The sequence below is a fragment of the Manis pentadactyla genome, chromosome 19 (assembly GCF_030020395.1).
Source record: "Manis pentadactyla isolate mManPen7 chromosome 19, mManPen7.hap1, whole genome shotgun sequence".
NCBI lineage: Eukaryota > Metazoa > Chordata > Mammalia > Pholidota > Manidae > Manis > Manis pentadactyla.
This window is the reverse complement of record NC_080037.1, coordinates 12,093,281-12,103,746: the sequence shown is the minus strand read 5'-3', so window position 1 is coordinate 12,103,746 and position 10,466 is coordinate 12,093,281. Positions and strand designations below refer to the sequence as shown.

Here is a 10,466-nt window from a genome sequence, read left to right as displayed (position 1 = left end):
CACATTTAGGTTTTATACTCTTTCCTAACAATATGATCCCAGATGTGTAAAATTATATGTTCAAAAACACATGCATGAAAGGATGTACTCAAACCAATGGTTATTTCATGAAGATGGGATTTCAGATGACTTTTTTCCCCTTACACTTTAAAATATTTTTCAAACTTTTTACAGTGACCATGTTTGTTGATATAATCTGGGAGGAAAGTTTTTTTTTTAATTGTGAAAAAGAACTATATAAAAAGAAGCATCCAGTCAACAAGTTAGGAAGGAGGCCTGCAGGACAATGTCCAGAGCCCTGTTTTACCTCCCCGTCCACACCGCCGAGTGCTGCATCTCCAGCCTGAGCGCCTAGGCGCTCCCCCTCCCCTGAATGGCTGGACTGTTCTGCTCACCAGCTTCCACCCACAGCTAGACTCCGCTCCTGAGGGTGACTAGGGCAGCTTGCACAGTGTCCTACACCCAGACCAGCCTCTGTCTAACTGTGCGCTCCTGCTCAAATTAAGCCACTAAATAACTTTCCCTCTGTAGAATTCTGGCACTCCCTCTGCAGAATTGGGAGGGGGGGACAGCACCATATTATTGATTTTTTTTAAGGCATCAAAAACCTTGTATTGGTTTTTGATGATGAATTTTTAAGGAGAAACCATTCATGTAATAAGTAAAAGTGATAGTTTCCTAGCCAGAAACTAGGAAGAGATTCCAGAGCCCTGGCCACCAGGCATTCCCATTTACTCCACTGGCTATATAACATCCCTGGGCCTGCTAACCCATACGCTGCCTTTGTGCAAATAAGAAAGTATCTCATCTTCCAGACAAATGCAGCCAGGCACCAAGGTAGCAGTTTGGAAAGCTCAGCACAGGCTAAATTTCAGCCCCTTCTGGCTCCCTTGCCAGGGCCTTTCTGTGCAGGACACAAACTATATGACCTCTCAGCAGCCCTGCCTGGGGTACTTCCAGGGAACACAGCCTGTACTAGACCATCTCTCACTTCCCATCGAGCACAGGGTGTACCATAGTTTTTCACATCTACAGCCTCACTCCCAGGCTAGGCAGCTGGGCTGTGTTTTGTGAGATATCTTACTGCAGCTATGAAATCCATTAAAACCAAGCATCTGAGTAACTGGAATGACCTCCTCTGAATTGCTGTGGATAGGGAATTCCCTCAGAGCAGAGAGGATCTCATCCGTCCTGGTAGCCAAGACAATGAAGATCGTTTCTGGCACACAGAAGGCCCTCTCTGAGTGCACATTTGTTGAATTAAATAATAAATAATGGCAGAGTAGGTACTCAAAACTCAAAATGCTGCATAAAATATGAAAACCCTTTTTAAAGTATATCAGTGAACAATTTAGTAAGGAATATTCAGACGCTAAATCTACGTAAAAACAGAAATCCAGAGAAATAAGAGGAGATTTGAAGCTGGCTTTTGCCTTATGGGCATTTGCCAAAGTTGGTGAAAGACTCCAAAAGACTCTGATATTGAAACATTAGCTACAGAACATAAAATAACTATGTGTCACATGTTTAACAATAAAACAAGGAGTTGATATATTAACAAAAAACAAAAGGCTCTTAAAAAAACACAAAATACAGAAATGAAATGAAATATAATACAAATTAAATGTGAAACCCAATGGATGAGTTTAACCACAAACTAGATACTGTTGAGGAGACAGTTAGTGAACTATAGAAGAAATTACTCAGAAGATAGTACAGAAAGGCAAAGACAGAAAACAGGAAAGAGAGGTTCAGAGACAGGGAAGAGAAAATGAAATGTTCTAACTTTCAGAATTCCAGAAGGAGAAGAAAGGAGAAGGGAGATATTAAAGAAATAAAGAGAGAGAGATATTAGAACCAAGGAATATTTACAGAGAGAATGGATGAGAATTTTCCAGAACTGAGAAAAAACACCAATCCACAGGTTCAGGAAGACTAATAAATCCCAAACAACTTAAATACAAACAAATCCAACTTAGAGACATAATCATGAAACCGTAGAAAGACAAAGGCAAAGAGAAGATCTTAAAAGCAGTAGAGAGAAGAGGAATTAGCCTGAAGGACTAAAAATTAGACTGACAGCTGACTTCTTCAAAACAAAAAAAGTAGAAGACAGGAAAAAGTGGGTAACTTAAATGAGCAGTGAGAAAATAACTATCAACCCACCAAAAACACCTTCAAGAACAAGTGTAAAACAAAGAGGAACAAAACCTAGGAGAATTTGCCACCAAAAGATAGTAAAATGTTTAAGAGTGAATTTCAAACACAAGGAAAATTTAACAAAATGAGTGGTAAAATGTGTGGCTAACTATGAACATATATTAACTACATAAAATAATGATGCTGATGACTTGTGGGGCCAAAAAAAGAAAAATAACCAAGATACTTGACAAACATTGTGGTAAGTTAGGAAGAAGTGGTCAGAATTAAGGTCTTACAGGGTTCTAGTTTATTCAGGATAAGGGAAAAAATACTGATTTACTTTATATTTTAGTGAATCCAATATACATGTGAATATATCCAGGGCAGCCACTGAAATAACAGGAATTGAATATATTCCAGACTTGCAGACAAATAAAGACAAAAAATGGAATGGGAAAAAAAATTACTTAAATCAATCATGTTAAAAAAAACACAGAAAATGTGGAAAAATAGAAAGCACAACATAAGATAGTAGGACTAAGAATAAATGTCAGTAGTTTCAATGTATCTGAATGTAGTAAATGTTGCAATTAAAAACAAAGATCATCAGATCAGATTTTTTAAATCTGCACATGCTGTGTGCAAAAGACAAAAAAGCAAAAGGACACTGGAAGGTTGACAATAGAAGAATGAAAAAATATATGCTATGCAAATATTAACCAAACAAAAGCTGATTAATATAAAATATGATATAATATGTACAGAACATTACTAGAGATAAAAATAATTGCTACATATTAATACAAAACTTTCCTAAACATATAACAATCTGAACTTCTTTGCATCTAATAATATGCCTTGAAATATATAAAGCAAATATTAACAGAATTACAAAGAGAAATTAATAAAAATAAATTCACAGAATTTGTGAGAAGTATCTTGGTGAGAGATTTCAGCATACTTCTTTCAGTAATTCAGAGATAACAAGCAGAAAAAGAAAAACCTCAATTAAAATAAAGAAAATAGAGAACTGCAGAATACACACTTTTCTGAAGCAACTACACAATGTTTATGAAATCCACTACCTACTAGAGCAAAGCAGAGATGTCTCAGCATATTTCATGGCACTGATGTCATAACTCACCTGTTATCTAACCACAATGTAAATAAGTTAAAAATCAGTAATACCTAGATATCTAGAAAAAGGCATTTGTTTGAAAATTACAATATAGACTTCTAAACATTACTTATGGGAAGACAGGCAATCATAATGGAAATTAGCAAATGCTTAGAACTAAACAAATCACTTATGCGTATACATTGATACACACACTGGTGCAGTGTGGCTAAAACAGTACTTAGCAAAAAATGTATTGCCTTAAAGTAATATATTAGAAAGATAAATATTCAAAAATAAATTAGTCATCTCAAAATAAACCTAAACAGCACTGAAGGAAGAAAATAAAAGCAAAAGAAGAATTTAATAAAATAGAAAGCAAACATAATAGAATTAATAAAGCCAAATTTGGTTTCTCAGAAAAACTGGAAGAAAAAAGACAATCCTCTGACAATATTATTCAAGGAAAATAAAAAGAAAGACACATATTAACATTAGGAACCAAAAATGGGAAAAGCATAACTACAAATACTTCAAATAGATAGACAATAAGAGTATATAATGAAAAACTTTTATCAACAAGTTTCTAAATAAAGATGAAATGGATATGTTACTAGGGTAAAAAAAAGTCACTAAAACTGGCACAATAAGGAAGAGAAAACTGAAGAGCTCAAAACCATTTAAAAAGTTGCATCAGTTTAAACTCTTATGACAGAGAACATTCCTACCAAACTGTACCAACGAGATTTATGAAAAACATTCGGGGAACAAATTTCAGCTTTCTACAAAATATGCTCGAGTTTAGAAACACGATAAAAAACTGTCTCCAACTCATTTTATGAGGGCAATATAACATTTATATCCAAGCCTGACAAGGACAATACAAGAAAGGAATATTACAAACCAATCTTCTCAAGAATACAAATGTAGAAGTCTGAGGTACAATACTAGCAAACCAAAGCCAGCCATGTATACAGACTAATATTTATCCCAGGAATATGTTTGGTTTAATAATAGAAAATAAAGTTATACACTTCATTTCATTAGCAGATTAAAGGAGAAAATTCAACAATCATCTTAATACATGTAGAAAAAGTTGAAAAACTTCTATATCAATTTGTGATTTTAAATGAAAACTAAAGAAAATGAGAACTTCTTAATTTCTGATTAAAGTTTCTTCAAAAATCTACTGCGAATATTACATCTAATGGTGAAACACTTGAAAGTATTCCTTTTAAGATTGGAAACAAAATAGAAGTACCCACTAACACTTCTATTTAACAAGGTCCTAACAAGATACTAGAGGTCCTCACAAGTGCATTGGCAAGAAAAAATAAATGAAAGTCATAAGCATCAAAAAAAATAAGCAAACTTTTATTTGCATTTTGAAATAACTGTCTCTGAAGGAAACACAAGAGAACCTGAATTATTAGAAATAATGAGATTTTAGCAAAATTTCTGGTTATAAAGTCAATAAAAAACTCAATTCCAAAAAAGGAAGAAATCCTGTCATCTGCTATAGTATGAATGAACCTTGAAGATTTTACCCTAAGTGAAATAAACCAGTTACAAGAAGATAGTACTGCATGGTTCCACTTATATGAGATACCTAAAGTAGTTAAATTCATAGAAACAGAAAGAAGAACGATGATTGTCAGGGACTAAGAGGAGGGGAAAATGAGCAGCTCTTATTTAATGGGCGTGGATCTTCAATTCTGCAAGATGAAAAAGTTAGGGCGATCTGTTGCCCAACAATTTAAAGTAAATACATCGAACACTACTAAACTATACACTTAGAAGTGCCTAGCATGGTAAATTTTTTGTTATGTTTTCTAAGGCAATTAAAAAATTTAAGTATCTAAAAACTCAACTACATTTCTATACCAATAACTAACAGAAAATGTATATTTTTAAAAACATGCCATTTGCAACAACATCAATAAATACTTATGTGGTAAAAATGAGAGCTCGTTATTCGAAGACATTAAAGAAGACCTAAATAAATGGAGAGATACACCATGTTCATGGATTGGGAGTTTCAATATTCTCCACAAGTTGACCTGTAGAATCAGTGCATGACAGTCAAAACCCCAAGAGTTGTTTTGTGGAATTTAATACACTCACTCTAAAGTGCATATTTTAAAGTAGAGGACCAAGAATAGCCAAGATATCCCTGGAGATGAAGAGCAGGGTGAATGATTTGCCTTACCAGATATTAAGGATCAGAAACAGACCCACACATTCATTTATTACACATTTGGCATTGCCAAGTGGTGGAGAAAGCATGGAATTTTTAATACATTTTTCTGGAACAATGTGGTTTATCTACGTGGAAAACAGTTAGATTTGACTTGTTCCTTACTATATTTGTACTATATACAAATATATGGTATTATCCCGTCCATATATAGTTCACAATAATGCAAAATCACATACTGTTTAGTAGTGAAAATATACGTAGTAAAAATTATTAAAGAAGAAGAATGATCAACACAGTGACCCGCCAGTGTCTGGCAGTGTCTGTGCTGAGAGGGAAGGCAGTGGGACGGACAGACAACCCAGGGGACTGAAAGGTAATGGACGTGTTCACTTCTTAAACTCAGTGGGTTTGTGTCATTATTCGTATATCTTAGATGTGTTCTATAAAGCATTTTGTGTGCCCTCAATATGTCATTAAAGCATGTAAGAGAAAAAGATGAAGAGGAAATAGCCAAAGTGTGTCATGATAAGTACTAGTGGGCTGGCAAGGGGATAGGAGTGCCGGTCCTGGTCGCTGCTCCCTCTTACCTTACAGTTGGCCCTGGGTAGAGGCACGGTCTACCCTTTAGCTTAGTCTTTTCATTTGTTAATACATATTACACATAAATCTTACGAGGATCACAAAAGACAATGGGTATGAAAGTGCTTCGTAAAAGTAAAGTTCCATGCAAAGGTAAAGTGGCATTATTCTTAACAATTTTAGATTTGCTCGGGAGAGGACAAAGAGCTGCATCCTGTGACTCAGGACGGGCCCCCATGTTACTGGGGCACCCCACCCCCACCCCTGCCAGCTTACAGAAAAGGGCTGTTGTTTCAGCTTGAGGGCTGTCAGGGTTGTAGGAGTAATGTCGGTATGCCAGCAAGGGAAGGAGCCTCAGCTAGGGCAATGGGGGAACGCCCAGCCACTCCCCCCATCCTGCAGGTGAAGAATGGGACCTCCCCATCAGCCTCAGCGAAGGGACAGGGTGTGAAGCCCCCTGCTCACATCTGAACCCCTCCCTCTTCTCTAAGCGCAGACCTCTGCTCCAGAGTTCACTTACAACTCTACACTAATTGGAGGCAAATTAATAAAAATGACCAGTCTGTGCACCTCCCCACATCCAAGTCCACCCGTTAACTGCTGTACCCACCAGATTCCATCGAAAATGCTGCTTCCTTTCACCAGTCCTACTCAAAAAAAAAAAGAGGCAAAACGAAGTATCACACTCTGGAAGCATTCAAACGATTTGCAATTTGTTTGGGGTTTTGTTTTAGTTTTTAAAGGCCATGTTCCTGTTTCCCTCTGTTACTGTGGAGAAGCAGAAGCTAAACGACGTGCCTGTTTATTTGGCTGATGGACTGTGTGCATTTGTTGATTCTCTTCCATCTCTCGCTGGCCTGCCCACCCACCTCACCTCCCTGGAAATGCAGAGCTGGGGGCATGGGCTGAGCAGTTCCTCCCCCTGACAGTGGGCCTGCACCCACTAAAGGACTCTGCCTCCCTCTTTGGAGCAAGGCCTGCATGCCCCTGGAAGCAGGGGAGGAGAGGGCAAGGTTCAGATTCTATTTGTGTTTGCAAACCGCCTTCCCTTTCTTGACTTGCTCATCCTAAGATGTTTTAGATGAAATCGAGTTGTTTTATTTGGGCGTTGATTGCTGGGGGCCAAAAGATCCCCCTGCTGACATTCCTGGGGCTCCTTCTTCGTTAGAAGGACTCCCTGATGGCCAGGGCCCTAATACCCACCATGGGCCCCTCCCAGGGCTTCAAGAAAACCAACCCCATTCTCCCCACAACGTCTGCTCTCTGCCCACAGGAGGGCGCTCGCTCCATGCCCCAATTGCCAGCCACTTCAGGGCGGGGCAGTACTTTTCCAGAAGCTGGAGAGAGCTCAGGCTTCAACAGGGCTGTGCAGCCTGGGAGCTGGGGCCCTGGGTCCCATCCTGCTTCCCATCTGTGGCACTTCCTATTCCCTGTGGGGAAGAGGAGGCAACCAGGGAGGACTCCAAAACATGAGGCTCCCAGCCCTTCGGGAATGTTTACTGATCCCCACCCCACGGAGAAAGAGGGAGACTTAATCCCACAAAGTCGGGCCCCCAGGGAAGTGGGAAGGTGAGTAAGAGTAAAAGGAGGTATGGTCTCCATCTGAGGTGCCCAAAACCTACAGAGGACTTGCCTGGATCAGACTAGGCCTGAAGGGGAGACAACATGACAGATGCCCCAGCAACCTGAAGCAGAGTTTACCCTCTTTCTTCCCACACTCCCCACAAAACGCTAAAGCAAACAATGGATTCAGACAATTGGTCATCTTCCCTGATGCGGGTTGACAGCCAGGCTTAGCTCGGATGGAATAACTGGGGTGATTCATTCTGTGAGGCCGTAGGGATGGGCTGGCTCAATATTGACTGAAAGGCTAGAAGCTGCGGTCAGCCCAGCCCATCCCACCCACTTGCGAGCGCCCCATGATTCACGTGTCCGTGCAGCTGCTCACACCACCACACTCAACACAGAGGACCCTGTTCCTGAATGCAGGGACACACCTCTAAGGTGTGCCTCCCGCCTCCAAGGGGGCACCAGCACCTGCAGTGAACTCAGCCTGAACGTCCTCAGGGGGCCCTGGCCAGGCTGTGCGCACACCAGCCGTGCCCTCTCTGTGCCCACTTCACTGTGGTGAGAAAGTGGACTGGCCCCACCCCCTCACCACACCCAGAGCGGAGCAGGTCACCTTCAGAGCCCAGCCTAGGACGGCCTTTTGGACCCCTCACAGCCTGGCTCTGGCACTGTTTCCTTCTCCGAGCCCATCAGAGACCCCTCTCTGCTGCAGACCACGCGAGCCTTTCCATAAGATGGCTTGGTCCACAGCGAGCATCTCTTCCAATACACATGAAGGCACTTACGAGCTAGCAGTGGTCTTGTCAGGGTGCACCCCCCCAATAGTTCTCTGGGCCTGGTAAGTCACTGAGTCACTCCCGGAGGCACGGAGCAAACCCTCTATGGCCAATGCAGCACCAAGCAGAAGAGGAAACAGAAATCACTGGGAGGCCAGGACACAGAGCTAGGTTGAACCCCCAAAAAAATATTTATTATACAATTACCCACCATTGGATTTGACTTATACAGGCCCACTAAAGGGTGTCTCCACGGTCCCAATGTATTCTCAGCCCTTGAGGACGTCATTGTAGATCATAGCCAAGGCCCCCAGGAAGGTGACATATTCCTGGAAGTTCACCACCTGGTCCTTGTTCCGGTCCAGGTCATCCATCAGCTTTGCAATTTCGGCTTCCTGCAGCTTCTAACATGTTAGAGCGGGAAATCCAGACTCAGTGGCGATGGGGACCCTGTCTTCTCCCCCCTTCCCCCTGCCGGCCCTCTCTCACACAGGTCACTCTGCGCTCACTGGTCACCGCAGGTCTGAGGCAATCCCTTGGGTTCACCCCACTTTTCTCCTCTGGTCCTGCTCATCACTCGGGGAGCGACCACCACAGTCCCACACCCCCTCAGGGGAGTGGGCCCATGGGCTCGGCAAGCCTCGGAATGCGGACCCCGGGGACTCACAGGCACCCGGCTGCTCCCTCGGCCCGAAGCCCCCTTCCAAAGGGGCGAGGCGGAAGAGCAGCCTGGGGGGCACTCACCGCGCCAATGGTGAGCTCCTTCTGGATGAGCTCCTTGAGCTCCCGCTTGCTCAGGGTGTTCTTGTCACCCTCCCTGCCGGAGTACTTGTGGAAGATGGCCACGAGGAGGCCGACGGCCTGATCCAGGGGGCACGCCATGGCTGAGGGCTGGGCTCAGAGCTGGGGGCAGAGGGGCCTTCTCACGCACGGCACCCCCCAGGGCCTCCGCGCCCACCACCCCCTCCCCTGCCCACCCCGCATCAGAAAGCCCCGGGTCTGAAGGGGAGGGAGAGGGCCGACCCCAGCACCGTGAGGTCGGCGCAGGAGGGGGACAGCGGGAGGGGCTCCACGGGGTCTGCGGCCCCAGCCGGGAACCGTCCTGCGGAGCTGCCGACGTTGGGGAGCGGGCAGCGGGCAGCGGGCACCCAGCGCTACACACACAGCCTCACGGGGCCACACACCGGGGCGCTGCCACACCCAGGACACACCCTCCCGCACCCCGGAGGGACACACTCGGGGCGCCGCCCCACGCGATGCCTTAGCCCCGGGCCGGCGCAGCCGCTTCTCGCGTCCTTGCCGCTGGGCCGGCGGGGACGGGCGGTGGCCGGACCAGCCCGGGGCGGGTCCGAGGACGAGGCTGCCCCGGGGACTCACCGCGCGGCTGCAGCGAAGCGCGAGGGGAACGTCCAGGGCGCGGGCTGCGCGCTGTCCGCCCGCCTTATAGGCCGGAGGCCGGGAGGCCGGCCGCGAGCCCCCTCACCCGCCAGGGCCCGCCCCGCGCCCCACCCCGGCCCCGGCTTCACACCCAAACACGGGCCCCTCGACTTTCCCCGCCTCCCGCCCCGGGGCTGTTCCGGGTTCCGGGGGGCGGAGGAGTCCAGCGGAAGGGTGGGGGACCTCTGACCGCCAGAGCTGCTTGCCCGCCGCGGCGACGTGGGGAGGGGACGCTGGGCCGGTCGGTGCTGCGCGCGCGCGCGCGCGTGTGTGTGTGTGTGTGTGTGTGTGTGTGAGGGCGGGGGTATGGGGAGCAGCCATAGTCCACAGGATGTTATTTAAAGGACGTCTAGGACACCATCCCTCAGCAAAAATCAGTTCTTACCGCCGACCCCCATCCCCTGCCCTCCCCTCGGCGCCCTTCGCCGCCCCCACCCCAACCTGGAATTCCACCTCTTGCCCATTTGCGTGCACACCAGCCTGGCCAGTCCCTGTAAGGATCGTTAGTTGTTTCAGGTTTTCAGCTCTCCTGAGAAAGGATTTTGATAAGGGAGGAGGGGGAGTAGAAAGCCCTAGTCCCTGGGACCACTGGGGTCCCGTGCTGCTGCTGAGGGAGACATGGAGGAGGGGGAAAGGGGGCTGGCCC

General features: G+C 45.2%; 1 protein-coding gene across 1 annotated transcript; it reads right to left on the bottom strand.

The window, feature by feature from the left end:
• Positions 1-8,551: 8,551 nt before the first annotated feature.
• On the bottom strand, positions 8,552-9,918 carry S100A6 (S100 calcium binding protein A6). The gene is made up of 3 exons (XM_036922191.2): positions 9,761-9,918; positions 9,128-9,286; positions 8,552-8,787 (listed from the first exon to the last, which is right to left on the bottom strand). Exons 2-3 carry the CDS (start codon positions 9,263-9,265, stop codon positions 8,653-8,655), a joined length of 273 nt encoding a protein of 90 aa, XP_036778086.1. The 5' UTR covers positions 9,266-9,286; positions 9,761-9,918; the 3' UTR covers positions 8,552-8,652.
• Between the last annotated feature and the right edge of the window lie 548 nt (positions 9,919-10,466).

What these genes read in the sequence shown, in the direction of transcription:
- S100A6 (XM_036922191.2), bottom strand. Translation starts at nt 9,265, where the DNA reads ATGGCGTGCCCCCTGGATCAGGCCGTCGGCCTCCTCGTGGCCATCTTC. An exon ending in AGGAGCTCACCATTGGCGCG is followed by an intron (nt 8,788 to 9,127) that starts GTGAGTGCCCCC and finishes CTAACATGTTAG; the next exon opens with AAGCTGCAGGAAGCCGAAAT.